The sequence below is a fragment of the Vidua chalybeata genome, chromosome 3 (assembly GCF_026979565.1).
Source record: "Vidua chalybeata isolate OUT-0048 chromosome 3, bVidCha1 merged haplotype, whole genome shotgun sequence".
Lineage (NCBI taxonomy): Eukaryota > Metazoa > Chordata > Aves > Passeriformes > Viduidae > Vidua > Vidua chalybeata.
In genome coordinates, this window is record NC_071532.1 from 46,758,863 (window position 1) to 46,777,796 (window position 18,934).

The 18,934-nt window shown below is 36.9% G+C and overlaps 1 protein-coding gene across 1 annotated transcript in view; it reads right to left on the reverse strand.

The window, feature by feature from the left end:
• TAB2 (TGF-beta activated kinase 1 (MAP3K7) binding protein 2) overlaps positions 1-18,934 on the reverse strand; it is a 59,912-nt gene that overhangs the window by 3,249 nt on the left and 37,729 nt on the right. Inside the window, exons 2-6 of the mRNA XM_053938834.1 lie at positions 16,484-16,672; positions 9,638-11,150; positions 2,785-2,945; positions 2,063-2,156; positions 666-746 (exon numbers count right to left, since the gene is read on the reverse strand). Of these exons, the coding sequence (XP_053794809.1) occupies positions 666-746; positions 2,063-2,156; positions 2,785-2,945; positions 9,638-11,150; positions 16,484-16,585 (1,951 nt within the window). The 5' untranslated portion in view covers positions 16,586-16,672. The remainder of the gene's footprint in view (positions 1-665; positions 747-2,062; positions 2,157-2,784; positions 2,946-9,637; positions 11,151-16,483; positions 16,673-18,934) is intronic.

Sequence of the window (18,934 nt, forward strand, 5' to 3'; positions counted from 1 at the left end):
AACAATTCATTCTCTGCTTTATTTTAAACACAAGAGGTAATTGTTCTGCTTTGTTTGACATTCTGAGAGGGAAAAAAGCAAGTAATGTGCACACTAATGACAAGCAGAGTGTTTAAGAGTGGCTAATATTCAGCAATACTGACTGTCCTACTGCTCTGCATTACTTTCTTTTTCAACTACATAGAACCATATTTACCAATAGTCAGAAGAGGCTTTCATGTAATTTGTCAATTCAAATTCTAAAGCAGCCACAAATTCCAGTGACAGTAACCAACCAGAGTTGTTGCTACATGTAAGTAAATCTACTCTTTGCTATGGATAATGGTGAAGTCATCTAAGTGAGTTTCACTGGTCCCTAAGGAATGTACCTCATGATCATTTTTAGAGAAAGATGGATGCTTCCATTACATAAACTGCCTTACAATATATTATCCATCTTTAACATAACCCATTTAATATACTTCTCTTTCCTGAAAGTATCAATAGAGAGGAAACAAGAGCAAACAGAAGCATACTTACTGCCAATACAAATAAAATGCAAGGTTTGTATGCTTTTGAAGTAATCTATTTCATAATCAACACTTAAACAAGATTTGTAAATTAGAATTTGATATTACATACAAACCAAGTATTTGTATCAAATCCAAATTTTATCAATACAATACCTTTGGGTTTTGGTGGCACGGGACCAAGAAATCCAATATTATCGTAAAAATTATGAATAGCGCTGGGATTAAAATGTGGTCCTAAAAATAAAAAAAAAAAAAAGTGCAGCAGTTAAAAAAATAAACTTGAGTAGGGAATAATATCACTTTTTCCTGGTAGTAATTCTGTAACAATACTATTATTCACTTTTCACCTTTTATACCAAGGTGTCAATACAGACCTAACTGAGATATTAGTGATTTCAACAATACACTTTAACAAACTTATTGCCCAAAATATGCAACATACAGTAAAGTCAGAGACAAAATCTAGCAAATTAAACTCCTTTAAAGGTATCTTTTTCTGCTACTCTAAGATCATTTTGTTAGTTAATCTTAGCTGACTTTTTCTAAATTGCAACTATACTCAGAGATATCTAACCTACTATGCAGTGTATTATACATGCTTAGAATTAAAACTCAAAAGGAAGTTCTAAATGCAATTTACTGTAACATGCAAAAAAAAAAAAAAATCACTCACTATTCACTCTATTTAAGGTCATGTTTTTAGTGTAGCATTACACTCAGCACACCTGTCTGCCTTCTCCTGAACTGCGGGAAGGTTGTCTGAAGCAGCACTTTGGTAGCTCATGTCCCAGCTGATCTAACAGCTCACTGCTTCTGACAGTGGGAAGTATCAATTCCTTCCCTCTCACTATCTCAGTTCTCCCTTCCTGTGCCTCTCCCTCACATCAGATACAGCAAGCTTTTCCAGTAATGCAAGTTTTAGCTTGGCTCGTGAACAGAATCAGCTCTGCAAAGGGTCTAAAAAACTAATACAGAGTCAGAGCTCAGTTAATGGCAAGAGAGAGAAGCAGGAAAAGAGAGGCTTTCTTGTTGGCAGTTCTTGAACTGGCTCAGCTGTCTCATCATTTCACCCCTACAATCAAAAGCTGTGTCCCTGCAGACAAGGAAAGCAGAGAGCACACTGGAAGTTACAACCACACTTTATATTTGCTAACTTGAGAGGCTAAATAACAGACAGAGGTGGAAGACAAAAGAGAGAGATGAACACATATGTATAGATGCATCATTCAAAAAACTTACTCTCTTTCTTTGATACTCAGATAATCAGATTTCCCCCCCTAGCATTTAATAAATAAATGGCATCACAAACTTCTCTCTTCTGAGCCAAGTATGAAATAGGAATGACTGTGGAATTAGGAAAATCATATGGCCAATAAAAACAACAGGCTTTAAAGACAGTTACTACCATGGTTTCACTCAAAGCAATGTAATAATTTTTCAAAAAGTGTGTATACCCATCATGTATGACACAGACTTTTTTGAAACATGTAGACAGTGGAAAAAAAAAAAATCAACATTTACAGTTACTGATGTACTAAGACATACTGTACCTCTTGCTTGAAAAAGATCAATTTCTTTGGTTAGGCAATCTATGTCTATCTGCAGCTGTCTGTTACAACTTCTTAACTGTTGCATTTCTTCCAGCTGAAAAAATAAATCTGCCTGTTAGACTAATTTTCCCAGTTTATGAACAGTTATCATTCACGCACAGGTAGACAACATTTAATTATTTCAGAAATTATGATAAAAGAATCTTCCCTAATGACCACCTTTCTTTTAATCCAAGCACAATCTTACAAAAAGCTTCCAGATCTACTAAATTGATCTCTCTCATCAGACTTCAGAGCTAACTGAACAACTCCAAACTGCAGTGGGGGCACAGCCAGTGGTCTGCTCCACCAGATCAATGAATGATCACCCAGCACTGAAAACTGGTGCATTAATCGGTTTCTTTGAGCTCAGTATATGCACCAAGACCAAAAAGTACTTGGTGTGATAGCAGTATGAGGATTAACTTATAAAGACTATCAGGTCAAACCTTTTGTGACTGCCTTTAAAAGCAACATTTCACAAAGAAATTAGCAAACTTCAAGGCTGTGGTTAAATAACACATTTTTAGTATTTACTCTAAACTTCACTGTTTACCAGCTTAATTCTAGCTATACTGCCTGTCCCCAGTATATTGTCAGTATCTGAATGAGTCTTCCTTCAATTTATTGTGACAGACCACACTTGTGGTTTAGGTTCATACCCTACAGACGTTTCAACTTACTGATGGAATTTGGGAAACAGAATTCGATCTTTTCAGGCGCCTTCGTGTTAGATTATTCTCCATTTCATTGACCTCTGATTTTAGTTTATCCAACTTTTTCTTTTGAACCTCAAGTTCTCGTTGAAGTCGCTCCATCCTGGCCTTCTGGTGTACCAGTAAAGCTGCAATACATAAAGTCCCATTTTATCTACTTTATTATCATTCACATGGTAACATCAGATTAAGATGCAAGTTAGTACTCTTTTGAGAAAAAATGGAAAAAAATACTGCTACAAACTGCTTTTCCAATTTCCTCACAAGAAAATCTCTGCCATAAGACAGAAAGTGCTGTATTTTTGAAAACAGCACAAGCTAACTAGAGACAAGCAAATATAAGAAAGCCATACAACATAATAAATGGCCATGCAAAATTTAACTGTAATCTGTAAAAACCTACAAGACTAACTACCCAAAGGTAGGAACAAATATTTCTTTGTGCATTCATCTTAACCACTGTAAAACAGGTAGTATGAAAAGGATTTCAGACAACTGAAATATGGAGCACTACATATGCTTATTACAATTAGGATTGGATCCAGTGTTCATCACAGTACAAACCATCAAATGAAACCAAACCAGAAATAAGCACACCACTAGCAAACTATGATATTTGACAAAAGCTGGATTTTATGTCACTTTACCCCTAAACTGTGGTGCAGAACCATTAGGTCAGCTTCTAATTTCTAACACTGGTTACTATTTGTAAAACAAAAGGCACAAGGAAACCTAATTTAGAAACAATGAAGTTAGCAAAACTTCACAGTTTTAAACCACAGTTTTTTAAAGGTATAAAGCATATAAGTAGCAGATGACACAAATTCATGCAATCTAATGAGTTTATTTCACTGAACGTAGATTTATTATTAAACATCATCACAAAAGCAGATACCACAGCTCAAAGTAATAATCACCTTCTATAAAAATGCATTTAATTAAATAAACCAAAGAATCATTTTAACTTCTGCACAGCCATTCATTCATCCATTAAACTAATAATTCATATAAACTGTGATCATTTTCACAGACTATGAATACTTTTATATCATCCGGGAAATGATAAAGAAGTAGCAATAACAAGGTATTTTAAAAAGATTGAATTTGCCTCACAAAGTCTTTAAACCAAACTCTAGCCGGAACATGATGTTTAATTCCTCACAATTTCTTCAGGTACCAAAAAATTAGAAGCACTCAAATCTGGTTGCCTAGGTTTCCCAAATAGTAGCAGAGGGAAAAAAAAAAACAAAACAAAAAAAACCTATCAGAAAGATGGAACGCTCCACGTCTCTGGCAAGCAGAACTGTCTTCTCCTGCAGATCTTGCCTGCTCATTCATTCATTCACACATTGCATTTTGTCTTCCAGAGGTTCTTTAAAAGGAGGAACCATGCCAAACTATTTTTGAACAGTGTTACAGACTGTACTGAGATCCAGCCTAGGCTTTTGAGCCACAAATGTTCACAAGATACTGAAATGACACCTAGCTTCTGCTACATTTTGTTCAAATCTCAAATTGGTGACGTTTTCATAAACAGACACCTTTACTTTGGGTCACAGTAGTGGCACTACAGTAAAAATTGCAGCTGTGCTCACACGTAAAATAAAAATGTAGTAACTGAAATCTCAGTATAAAGATTTTTGTTGAAGACTAGGAATTATCAGGTAAGTAATCTCAACAGACAGCCTCTCCTCTTGAAAAGTCTTTTACAAACAGCAAATGAAGCTGCAAGTCTAAAAAAAGGAAATCAAAGACTACTTTGCCTCTACTCCTGCAGAGACTGTACAAGCCCATTTTCTTTTTACATTCTATTTCCACTTTTATACAGTCTCTTCTGTTTTCATTACCTTGGTAAGACTGCTGAGGCAACACGGCCATGCTCTACTGCCTAGACCTCTTCAGACCTGTCAAGCTGTGGATGCAAGCTGCTGGTGAGTAGCCAGTGCTGCTGGATGTGGTAGGTGAGGAGCACTGTTACCAGAATATCAGGCTGTATGGCATGGCATGGCCTCAAGAGTTCGACACAATGACCAAGACTTCACCTGTGCATCCCTCATCTCCTTTTTTAAGCTACTCTTGAAAAAAACCCACGATTTCTCATTTCAGTGTTCTCCCACTTGTGAGGTTTAGAAATTCAGCTGTCAGTATGGAACTGCACAAGAAGGAGAAGGCACTGATGGATGCTCACAGCATTAACTACATGCTTTTCATTTTTATGTCGTGTCTGGAAAGTTATGCAATTTATTCTCCTAGGAACTTCGTGACTACCATCTGACAATTTCAAATCCCAACAGATTTTAAAAACACACATTAAAAATTACCACTGCGATTAAAGAAGAATCACTTGATACCACTGTGCTATCCTTCTACTATTAAAAGTAACTTTGATAAGGAACTTGAAAGAGATTGGTTTAAGTGGAGACTTTCATGTACAATTTGGTAATTTTGCTTTAATATCAATTTGGTAGCTGCAGGAAAACAATGGTGGGGGGAAGACAAAACTTTTCTTGTATTTCAGTGTCGTATTTATGAATGGAAATCAGCAATTTAAGTATTCAGCTCCCTCTAGTGTTGCTCAGAGCAACTGAAAACGTTCAGAAAAACCCGGCAGTTCAACTTCTTAATCAAGTGCAAACAGGGTATTTGGCACATTTAGTTTTTTACACTTCTGCAGTTTGCATTCAGCAGAGCGCAGTACATTTCAATGCTCTGGCAGATGCCACTGTTTCCTCTGACATCCAAAGTGCACATTTTTCACATAAAAGCTGTTTATCATTATAATAACAGGAAGGAGCATAAAAGTCCAGAGGACGAAAGTTCACTCTTCCTCTCCCAGAGACCTTCTCAGTCAGGCACTAAGTATACCTTTACTTTTGAAAATGTATGCATTATTGTTTTCTCAAAGAGTCTGTGAATGTGAACTTAGTGTCTTTTGCTATTTTAAGTGTTTCTAAGATAAATTCTAATCTAGGAATACAACGATTTCACCCTACCCTATAGACTATGTATTTCTTGAATTGCTTAGTTTGTCAGATATGGAGGGGATTTCTGGCAATGCAATTACACTGTGGCAGGAGGTTCATGAGAGTGTCAAAACACACTTATGCTTGTGCATGTTTTCAAAACTGTATTTGAAGCTGCACAGAATTCAGTCATGTGATATGCAACTTCAATAGTTCAAACTGATTTTTTTTTGTTCTCTCTTTACCTAATTTTTTAAAAAGAGCATCACTGAAGAGCAGGGATAAGGATATACAGAGCCGAATATAAGGTGGTGTTTTTTCTTAGACCACACGAAGCAACACACTCAGAGCCTCTTGGCACATAGGCCACAGCTGTATCTCATTCAAGTCTTTTTTCTTAAACATCTACAAGGACTGGCTAAGAATTAAAAAAAAATGTTTCCTGCAACTTTTATTTATTTTTTTAAGTTTTAAAGAGTTCCAAGAAACCAAAGCAAGAGCTGTGCAAAATGTTAATTTACTAATCTAGTTTATCAATTCATTTATTTACATTAAAAACACAGTGGCAAGAATTGCTAAGCAAACATGCATTCACATATATAACTATAGTTGGTACCAATGATTCACCCAACTTTGCACACCATCCTCTTTCAAGTTAAAGAAAATAATATGAAAACATCAGACAGTCAAAGCCATGTAATATTTAAACAAAGGACTTAAGTTCCCTAGTAAGAAAACATCTACCTAGTGATTTTATTACACAATTATGTATTTTCTTGATGGGATGCCTTTCCATTACACAGATGGAAAGCTATACGCAGAATGTGCAATTACTAAATAACTGTTCAGCCTCACTACTCATCACATGACATGCATACAGAGCATACATCACAGAAATGTATCTGAGTACAGATTTTTAAATTTCTAACAAGATTTCTATTTTTCATCCATATGACATTTTATACTAAACTAAATTATATACTGAAATCCCACTTAACTATTTCATATTCATAAAGCTAATTATCAATTGTAATCTCTCCTAAGTAATGGGAATACTCCTGCACACTAACAGAAGTGATACTGAACACATAAAAATGCATCCTCTTTTGGCTGTCCTTCTGGGCATGCATCTAGCATTACACTTCTCACAGCACCATGAATTCTTACTGACTTCAACAGCGGACACATGCACTCAACACTTGCACAAGTGAGTCCTCAGTATCTCAAACTAGAATCCTAGAAAATGAGAAACATCCCTTAGCAACCAGTTCTCAAAAGTCTGGTGACAGTGAATTTCTTAGGATCACAGAGTCAGTGACAGAGATACAACCAAGCATTCCAGGGAAATGACATTGATCTTATCTGAGCAGTACTCACTCCTTTGCACATTATATAACCTCCAAGTTTGGCAGCAAATGAGACAGAGATCTGGGGCAGTCTTCTACTACCTGCTGTGACTTTCTTGGGAGGAAAACCAGAAATATCATCGAAGGAGACTGAGGTGCCTACACACACTGCAATTAAGTAAAGTTTCTTTAATGGCAAGCAGCAGCACCTACACAGACATCCAATACATCTTCTGTTCTCCTGGGTTGGACCATCCATATAAATGTAAAATAAATAAAAAGAGCAAAGGAAATTTCATTTGACATCAAAGCAACTCCCTCTTCCACCTCAAAGTTTCTTTCCCCCCCAGCCAGTTTCAATTCTCCCTGCCAAGATAAGGAGCATTCTGGCAGAAATAGAAAAGCTGATGAAAATACATTTTTCTCTAAACATAGCCAGAGAAACGACTCATCTTCTCTAGTGAAAATTAAAATGGAAACAAGCACCTTGCATGGAAGGATTCTGGCAGTCTGGCTAAATCATATGCAGTTTAGAACACAGAAAACATCAAGTAACTCAAATCTCTTTTTGTATGCAAGACCAAAAAAAAAAAAACACTGCTAAGTGTAAGAAACATGTTTAAAAGCAACAGTTAGGACTTCCAGATAGCCATATCATACAAGTAAGTCTATCAGACTTCAACTTTCCAAATATTAATTAATAACAAAAACGTAAGAAACACTGCACTTATTGCAGCAGAAATGGAACACACATGCTGGAAATGCAAGACATTTCTACATGTAAAGAACTTCAGAAGTACAAGCACACTTTCTAGTGAAGGACACAGAAGGATGGTACTTTCCTGAGGTCCCTAAAGTTTTACCTGCCCACATCACAGATCTACACATCACCTAATAGCTGCAGCTTGGCTTCAGGAAGAGCTGGGCTCCACAGCAAGTATGAGGTCAACGCTTCTGGAACTATAGTATCAAGCTTGCCTCATCTTGATAAACTGCTGATAGCTGCAGCTTGTAAAGATTTTGCAGGAGGTTACAGTGGCCATCACTACCAAGGGTACAAGAGATAAAAAGGTAGACCTGGTAGAAGTCAGTACCCTCAGAAAGAAAAAAACAGAAGAAAGGGACAACTCCCCAAAATGTACCCAAAGTGCAGTTTTGCAACCCCCTAAAAAGTACCCAACTTGCTTGGGAAGCAAGTTCATGACCTAAAAGACCGTTTAGAGCCGAAGGACAAGATTTCAATTGCTTAATTTCTGGTATATGAAGTTTTCCAAGACTAAGACTAAAACAGACACCTAAGTCTCCCTCCAAAGTAAGAAAAGGAAATATGATCTGGGGGGCAATTGTTTTGCTTACCTACAGATGAATTTTCTGAAGTTCTTTATGCACTGAACATAAGAGAATGTAAGGATGATTAGGTTTTTTGTTTTGGCACATAACCTTTAGAAACTTTTGAGTTAGGATTGACTATTCCTCACCAAAGATAATTATATCCAGAAGTAGTGCACAAGCTAGAATCACTTTTTGATTTACTTCATTAGCACTCCAGTGTAGTACTCCAGATGCAGACCTGGCTTTCAGTGTCCTGATCACTGTACTTATTTACACAAAATAAAATGGCTAAATTCATCTGAAGAATGTTTATATTGGCTGTGGAACAAGCCAGTTTTTGAAATTCTGAATTGTTTGCTAAGTCCAGAGAGGACCAGTGAGGTCAAAGACAAATTATTTTGACAAACTATTGTGAATACTGCTTAAATATCCTAAGACTCATTCGACATTTTTATGTTAATTGCTTACAGGAGGGTTAATAAACCATCGAGTTGGTAATAAAAGCATGCAAACCCATGAAAACAGAAGAAAAAGATTAACAGGTTATCTTGCTGTATCACATATTCTAAGTTTTACCCCTCCATTACCACTGATCCCTTAAAACAGATTCCTTTGATTTGGTGTTCCTTTTCACATTTTAAAATGTAAGAGAAGTAAGTATCAAGACTTTAAGCATTTTATTGTCAGGAACATAGTAGGAAACATGGAGGCCAGGCCAACACTTCATGCTATTAATTGCTTTTGAAGTCTGCTTTTCTTTCCTCTTAAATAACACTCACAAAAAAAAAAAAAGAACATTATCCAATGTAAACAGTATCTCAACTGATTTAGAAATCTGACAATGGAATTGTAGCTTTTTAGTTGAACAAACGTAGATATTTCTTCCAGAACAACATAAAAATGAAGATGGTATGACTCCACTTCATTAAACAGATAACATATCTACTTAAGACAAACAGAAGAAGATCTCCAAATATTCAGTTACATGTCTTTACCATAAAAAGAAATCTATGATTTGCTTATAAAATGCTTTTATTTATTTAGGAAACACTCACAAAAGCTAAAATTAAAGACACTGTATTAACATCATAAAGGTTACTAACTGTTTCCTGTTCTGCAATCTACACACTGAATTGACAACCTGGTCAGTATCTCTACAATTTATATTAAGAATATTACCTTGCGTGTAGGCAGCATCATCAGATCCCATACTCAATTTCCGTGCATCACTGATCCTATCCACATGTGCTAAAACAGGGTCAGTAAGATGCTGGATACCCTCTGGTTCAACATAGTGATCAGGAAGGTTTAGAAGGTTTGTAGGTTCAAAAGTTGGGGATACTACCCCTGGGGAAACTGCAGGGGGCTTATTTGGAGAAACTGTAATTTTAAAAGTATATTTTGTGTTAGGCTGCGTAACAACCACTCGAGGAGAAGTTGCAGTGGTGCTGTTGCCCACTGCTCGACTCTTGGGTGGATGGTGATGAATAAATGCAGGACCCATGCTTACTTGACCAGACATATTCCTAGCAGTAGTAGATACTCCAGGATTTGTCGATATGAAAAGCGTGGGCTGGTTCCGCACAAGTTGATCATCTCCTGTTGTGGCATTTGCTGAAATGTAGACCTTGGGCTGACCACGTGTGATCACTTCATCAGTATTTGGAGGACTGGCCGATATGTAAACAGTGGGTTGACTTCTACTTAATGTCTGGCTGTTGAGGGAAGAGGGAACAGTGGAGGTGCGAGGGCCAGTTGAACGTAACTTAGAAGAACTGTTTCTTTGTGGTGGTTCAAGTTTGATTTCAATTTGATTTTTGCGAGGTCCTGTGGATATATTCTGAATGTTGTATTGGCTATGAGCAGAAGATTGTGAGCTACCAGATGAATGAATCATAGGTGCTTGTGGAGTAGTAGGAGAACTGATAGGCATGTACACATGAGAAGTCTGGTGGCCTTGCTGGTTTGGCTGTGTTGAGTGTTGCGATGAGGTATGTGGCGTAGTACTGGATGTAGGAATAGTAGTCCAGGGACTTGGCTGTGAAGGCTGGTAGACTTGCTGAGGGTGCATGGGATTAAACTGAGATGCCCAGCCTGGCTGCTGCTGTGTTTGCCGAGCGGTACCACTAGGAGCTGTGATGTAAGGCCTAATATAGATAGAATTTCCCTGGGGACTGTTAAGTACAGGAGGAGGTACACCATGTATGTGCAAAGACGTTGGGGTATTGCGACCAGGCTGAATGTTTGGGGCTAAAGTTACCATAATGGGGTTGAATCTGGGTGTTTGTTGAGACAAGTTAGATACTCCTTTGCTGCCTAGGTGAAATCCAAGATGCTGCCCTGGATTAGAAGCACTAACTGTATTAGCCATCCCAAAGACATTAAATCCTTGTGGAACCTGCACAGGCGCTGTCTGTGGTTCCTGCTGAAACAGTTCATTGTTGGACTGACTGGTTTGAAGGTGTCCATCACTAACACTGTGAGCTAGAGTCCTACTTCCATTCATTCTACTTCCTTCTCGTCCATGGTGATAGACGTTCTGTGACTGCAAATCCAAATTAAGAGATGTCATGTGATTTCGTAGTCCAGGAATCCCAGAGTCATCCGAAAAACTCAGGTCTCCTTCACCGTAGAGATATTTTGTGCTCTCTTGAGAGAGAATTGCACAACAGGCATCCAAATTATTGTTATTCTAAAAAAGACAGATGGAAGTTTGACATTACTGATAAAATACTGTCACAGTTATGTATGAATATATCCAATCACAACTGAAAAATGAGCAATATAGCATCAGATGAAAGCTTTAGGTGGGTGGCTAGCATAGCTGCTCTATACACACAAAGGGCTTGCCTGTGAAGCTCACTGCTCTGGGAACAGTGACTCAGCCAGTGGCACCAAGGGCAGTGGTCTGCATTGCCTCTGAAGCAGTGACAGGGAGATCCTGCACCTTGGAAAGCTAGCTTTATACAGTATGATACACCTTGGATGAATACTTTCCCTATTCCTTCTCAGTTTCAGAACCATCTTCAGCAGAGACCGAAGCTCTGGCTTTAGGGAGGAAAATGACAGCAGGAATGGAGTCACTGCATCTGCATAGTAATGATTAATAACTTAAAAACAAAAATAAAAACACATGTTCATTTTATATGTTTTCCCAAACACTTCAATACCAGTTATGCATTACCTCCTGCTGAAAACAGAAAGTGAATCTTATGAAGAGAAGAAATACGCCAACTCAAGAAACTGTACACGACTTCAAAAGAAATGCAAAAATCAGTTTATACAAATATATGAGGATTATTCTTTTGTAAGATTAAAACTATTAATTGAAAACTTAGAGGACATTTGTATTTCAATTTTAAATTATTGCTTGCAAAGCTTTTAAATACTTATATTTGCACCTTTTAAAACCTGTAATAGGATGACTTAGAACAGAAACCACAACCTAGTTAACTCTTTTTTTAAGAAGATTTCAGAACCAAACCACTAATCTCTCTTCTCCTTTTCCACATGTTTAATAATATTGTACTCTAATCTTCCCAACTTTCTTTCCTACATAAGGATTTGTAGAAAGAGTGAACATGCATCAGTGACCTAATTTCTTCATACTGTGCTCTGTCTTTATCACTTTTCATACAGAACCTCCCACTCCCCAAGAAATTAAGGTTAATACTTTCAGCCAGAAGAGCACCTGTTCAGACCCATGTTATTAACACTAAATAGGTGGCATATCCATCCAGCACATAGAAACAGTTACTAGAAAAAAAATGCACGTGATCAAGGAAAAAAATTGCATGTGCCAAGTAGCAACATTATCAGTTAGTTAAAGAGTAACACAACCAGATAAACTGATCCATGCTACATGCTTTCTATTTTGTCATTTTTGTTAAACTAGCAGACATTTCTCATTCTTCAACCACAATGAAGGTGACAGTGCTGTGCAGACATAGCAAGACTGTCTCTACCTTACAGATTTACCAAAACACCCAAAACCCCCCCCCAAAAAAACCCCAAACAGCAACAACAACAAAAAATCTCCAGAAGTGGGAGAGGGATGACAAGGCTAAACTTCACCCACAAAACCAAAAATATGTGTTCATACAGACCAGATACAGTTCTGAATTCTTCCAAATTAAAGAAAAAAAAAATCCCCCAAAAAAACCCCAGCCACAAAACTTTTAAAAATGACAGGATTCCCTAAAGGCTATCTATCAAGCCAGCTCTATATAAGGATTGCTGGAAAAAAGTATTCACTGATATGAAAATGGATCAAATTGATAAGCATATTGCCTCTAGTTTGGAATAAGCACCAGAAGATGAAGTAATCAAAGGAAGTTAGTAGTGAAGAAAGGAAACACGCGGACAGAACAGTGGGTAAGATAAGAACAATAGCCTGGTATTTGTTGCAAAGGAGAAAAGGGAGCCAGAAAAGGGAAAAAGATAGGATGCTACAGAAAAACAAGCTAGAGAGATTTCAAAGGCAGATTTTGCATGAAGTGAATTAAAATCATTAACAGAAAGGCCAAAAATACCAAACCAAAAAGGAACAGGCCAAGCTCGCAAGGCCCTTACATTCAGCTTGAATGCATTTCTTTGGACAATTTTTTTTTTTCTTTTTTAAGACTGCATCAAATCAATTCCAAAATTTCAGTGACGTCAATGAGAAAATTGGAGAACTCAAAGGGGAAACGGGGGCACATGGAACCCCTGGCATCTTCTGGCTGGCAGAGGCAGAGTTTCAACCGCTTCTAGCTCTTTACAGATCAGAGAACCGGTTGATGGCAGAACTGAGCATATTCCAGCAAAACAATACCCCTCATCTTATCTCTGCCCATGTCCCATTTGAGTTTAAAATGTTGGCACCCTGAAAGAGAAAGAAAAAAAAAGAAAGAATAAGAATGTTGGAGGGAAATGAGGAAGCAAGGAGAGGATGTAGACTTGAGGAGCAGGTATAGAATACTCTGGACACAAAAAATAGAATAACAGGGAACAATGTCCACCGACTGTGAGCACTGCAGGGATTGCTTTAAATGAGGAGAATGGGAGAGCTGAATGCAGGAGGCTTGTTGGGACAAACAGAGGGATACAAAACTTTTTAGGAATATTCAGTGCTATCAGCCCAAGACTTTTTACTCCCTAGATTAAGCATGTTTAGGTTTCCTCCTATTAGCTCTTTGGTGGTCTTCTGTTGTTTGCATGCTATATATTGTTCAGGCATTTCAACAGTGTGCTATTTACCTTGAGGTATTTGCATACTCTCTTTATCCTTATTTTTTTCATTATAAGCATGTAATGCCATAAACCTTCCTTTAGAAACAGCTGTAAGCATTTGGTTACAAAGAATTAATGGAGGATGACTGAAGTATCTGTACATTTTTTCTGCACAGTTCACAGTGATCCAAACAAATTTTCCTTGTTATAGTATTATTGATGAGGCTTTTATAAACTGCCTAATTGCTTATGTTCTTTCAGATTCTCACCTGGGGTATCTTATAACCTCTAGCTTAAAAATAACTTCACCCTGACATATGATGGCTGCACATAAGGTACTGTGAGGGCAAGGCATTTCTTACACCAAATGTCCTCAAGTACTTGTCTTTGACCTGAACTACACTTACTGCCATTATTGGAAATTCCTTCCACTGTGTTCAACTACAAGGTGGCAGAACTCAAGATTCAGACACTGTTCCAGCAGCATTGAAAACATGTGCACAAGTACTCTCAAATTCTGCTTTTCAATCTTTCCCATCAGTCCAAGTACAAAATTTGTTGGTTTGAAGAGGTCATGTTAGGAAGCTTTTATAAAAAACAACCCCAAACAAACCAAAAAACAAACAAACAAACAAGACCCCAAGCCAGAGAGTAGCAAAGCTAGAAGGTGCATCAGAGAAACCAGAGCTCATGAAATTTCAAAAAACCACCAACATGACAGGATTTTCTTGGTGAGTCTTAGTTCACAAAAAAAGTAGCTTTCCAGTGTGACAAATTAGTTTAACAATACTGCACACATGGAACATTATTCTAGACTGTTTTTGAAAGATCCTCTTATGAAAGCTGACTTAGAACATTTCCTCAAAATCTAAACCCTTCCCCAAAAATCTGTCATAACATGGTATGTACAGTATCTTTTCTTCGCAGTTATAAGGCTCTTTTTATTTAAAGAAATCCACTGTATTCAATGTTATGAAGATCACTGACTGTAATAAAGACAAACATCAGTTTTTAAGTTTATCAAGGATTACATTCAAAAGATGATTACTGATGCATTCACTCCACCAAGTCCACAGCTCTTGCTGAACAAGCAGTTCTCATGTTTGAAGAACAAAACTGTACTTGTAGTATAAAGTCCTACAGAGCACTAACAAAAATAGCAGTGTACAATCCTGAGAACAAGTACAGGCAATTTATACTCTTGTTCAGTTTCCTTTTCAGCTAAATAATGAGAAAGAAAGGACTGGAGAAAGCTTGAAACTCATGAGCCCTGAGCAGAATTTTGCCATCTTGCAAAACAAAACCTATTCTGTTTATGAAACACACTTTTCACAACTTCTTACTCTAGAAAGACTGGAGAGTCATGATAAAGTCTTGGCAATATGAATGTTAAAATTGTTACAGACACTTTTCCCAACAGTATGAACACTTTATTTGGAGGTATGTGTGTGTGAGTACATATACATATGTAAGTAAAGAAAAATATGTATTTCATACATAAAAACACATGTAAATAGCAAGACAAAAAATTAGGAAATAAAGAATGTTGAATCATAACCACAGCTGTCCTAGCCATAGTCCAGAGACAGCTTCTGGGAAGCTGTAACCCGTTGTTTTTCCCTATCAGTGTATATTGATGATCAGTATGACTATTTGAATAATTCTCTTATTAAACATAGTAAATCAAATGTTGAATATCCTAGAATGAAAAAGAAGATCAACCAGTATGGATGCTTTCAATTGATGAAAAATGCAAAGTGAACATGTTTAAGCAACATAGTTAAATAAGTCAAGTCTACCAGCATTTGTTAACTCAAGGCATTTAGGTGTCCCTGCTGGGCTTTGGAGGGACATTAATTTATCTTCTGAAGTAGCTAACATGATATTACAGAACAAGAAGCTGATACAAAATATGGTATGTGTTCTGATAGTGGCAGCACTAAAAACAGGCAACTGCATGTAGAATTTGAGAATATGCAGCTTCAGCACTAACTACAAATGCACTGGTCAAAAATTATTTTTTACTATGAAGCCCTACAGAAATCCATTAATTAATTACACAGACTCCAAAGGTACAACAAATAAATGAAGCCCATCTGGCAGCCAAAGCCCTGGGCAGATGCACACCAGTGCCTCACCTCCCACTCAGGTCTAACACTAGAGGGGAGGCTACAAGCACCTCATCCTGCCTGAGACAGCCCGACTTGGAGCACCTGGCTGTGCCCACATCACACTCCAGGCTTCCTGCTGGAGAGGGTACTGAAGGTCACCAGTGCTGGCTCTGCAGGCCAAGGGAGCTGGGAATGGAAAGCATTGGCGCCAATCCGCATGCAGGCAAAGGCCCACCTTTAAGACTGATGGAGATCAGGTAGCAAAGTTGCTTCTGGACCTGCTTCAACACTCAAATAAAAATTAAAATAAGATTTTTAAATGCTGCATGTTGTAGCGTTGCCTTAAATTGTCCCTGCTGGACTCAAGTTGGCTTTGCATCCCTCCTTTTGCCACAGTTAATTTTGACTCTTGAGATGGCCAAAAGGCATGAGCATACTGATTGGTGAAACAGCAGTCTCCATACACACACTGATTATTGATTTACAGGCCGATGTACTTTGGACCACCTCTGATTAGGCATGGACAAAGAGATGCCAATTTAAACTTTGCTTGCTGTGCAATATCAAGAAACTGTCTGTGTACATTTGTCTCATTTATAGAGAAAAACAGAAAGAAAAACATCTGCTTTCAAAGGGGACGCCCATACAGAAAGCTCAAATTAGCTACACTGCTTACTCGTACAGCCATGAACAGAGCACTGACCTGTAACATGCATCTGGATACAACACCTTCAGGTACCTCAGGAAACTTCTGTCGCAGGTCATGTAAAACCTGAATATCAATTTGCTGGCTTCCTTGGGCCATTCGTATATTGCCTGGTCAGGATTATTTTCAACAGGCAGTTTTAGGCCTTAGTAAAGGAAGTATTCATCTCTTCTGTCCCAGCATTTTCTGGAAGAGAAAGGAAAGCCTTGAGACACCAAAAACAGGCACTTCTGATGTAAAAAAAAAAACATCCCACAAACTGAAACACACGTACAAAATCCCTTTCTAATTATGCAGCCGAAGTCTGTACTTTATGTTGATGTTTTCCCATGTGACATTTCTAAGTAATTGTCCTTTACACACCCAGAACCTTGAAAATTTAAGTTTAAATTATAGATATATATCCATAATATATCTATAGCCATTTATAGATACATCTGGTGGTCAGTTTCCTTCTATCTTTGGTTTTATACTGATATTATAAAATACATTAAAAATAAAAAAATACTTGATTTATCAAAGTATTAAAATTATTTGGTTTAAGAACAGCATTTTTACTTATTTTAAACACAACTGAACACAAAGTAGTCCACATTAAATATTGCAAAATAGTGTTCACTCAACTTTTGAATGTACCTGCATTTTTACCTTTACCATCACTGTTTTTGTTTACTGTCAGGATACTGTGGATAGAAGTTCAATGTCTCCAAGTTTCAGAATTTACTAGCAATTGTCTACTTGATTTTCACCCAACATACGTCAGAATATTCTGAAATTATTACTGGGAGAAAATAACAGTGCAACAACTTAGGCTTCTTCAAGAAATTCTGTTCCTGCTTTGAGGGAAATTATGAAGAGCTATGAATAAGACTATTTCACAATCACCCAATCTACACATTCATACAAATTATCTATCCAGACCATATGATATCTACAGGCTTTTACCAAGAAGAATTTCTACCAATAAATCTTCAAAGAATGCACCGTGTATTAGGCAATGGTATGGTATCTTCTCCATATAAACTAGTATTATAAATAAATGTGTGAACTTATAAGTAAATATGGTTCATAAAAACCCTGGCATAGTCAACTCCAATGTACATTTACCTCTTAAATTAGCAAATCTTATTCAAGCATCTCCATGAATTTTGTTCACTTTCTCTGTGGCAGCAGTAGAGCAATTAAAAAAGTTCCTTAGTCTATGTCTCACTAGAAGTACATGCACGTTACTTCAACAGTTTATGGTGCTAGACTAATTTAAGCAGTGACAAGACTACTGAACTTGCACCTTCTTTAAAGAAATAAGGAAAAACACTCTTTAAATGAAAAAACTAAACAATTACATTGTGTATCAAAAACTGTACTGTAATATTTCTCTAATTAAACTTTAAATCCGTGTATCAAAAACTGTACTGTAATACTTCTCTAATTAAACTTTAAATCCAACAAGATCACAGCAAGTCCACAAAACCAGAAGATTCTATTAACAAGAAGAAAACTCGTTTACCCTAGTTCAGTATCAAATGCCATTTTTCCACCCCTCTTCTACTGAGCAGTCCATAAAACTTCCTGCTAAATAGTTAACTCCCCTCAATCTTCCTAAGACGGCTTAATTTTTTTTCCCCAATTTCTCTAACCTACATTAAAGCAAACCACTCTGCAATATGCTCTAATATTTCAGAATAGCAAATTCTATGATATCCATCTCAAGTTCCCTGGACAGTACTAAAATTTTGTATTTACTCTTTATTTAAATTGTACCAGCAAAAACGCACCTTCACAGCTGCCACAGCAAAAACTCCATGGAAAGAGATTAATCTATGTAGTCTTTTCAAAAAACAACAGAGAATAAATTAAAAAAACAGTACTTAAAACAAATGTTCCACATTCCAGTGCTTCATTTCAATAAAGTATTTTGTATTCTAACTCATTTTTCAAAGTCTGAAGTCTTAATAAAACACACAATGACAACAATTTCCATTTATTACTCCAAAGCAGCAAAGTATTATAATAATTACCTTAAAATTCAAAAGTGCTACAGAAAAACTTGTCTGCATCTTCATGAGGCATAAAATGATTTATGGGTCATCACTGAATGCTTGCAAAGTTCAATTATTTGTTGGTAGCATGCAGAACTCAGGAGATTGCTTATTTTTATTTTTTCTACTGTATTTTTAAGTTTTGGTGGCTTAGCACCAAGCAGATGCCTGTGAGCAGTATCACTTTCCTAAATTTGCTGATAAATTTTTGCACGTGTGCATCAAATGTGCCAACATAGCAAAATATTATTTTTACTGTAATATGGGAGGAAGTAAACCAAAGAGGCTCTGCTCCCATTATCTTAATTCAGAGAAATATACTCCAACACAAAAAGAAAGAATTTTTTCCCCCTTAGTTTCAATTACAATAGGCAATTGATAGGTCTTCACTGAGAATTTAACATATGAA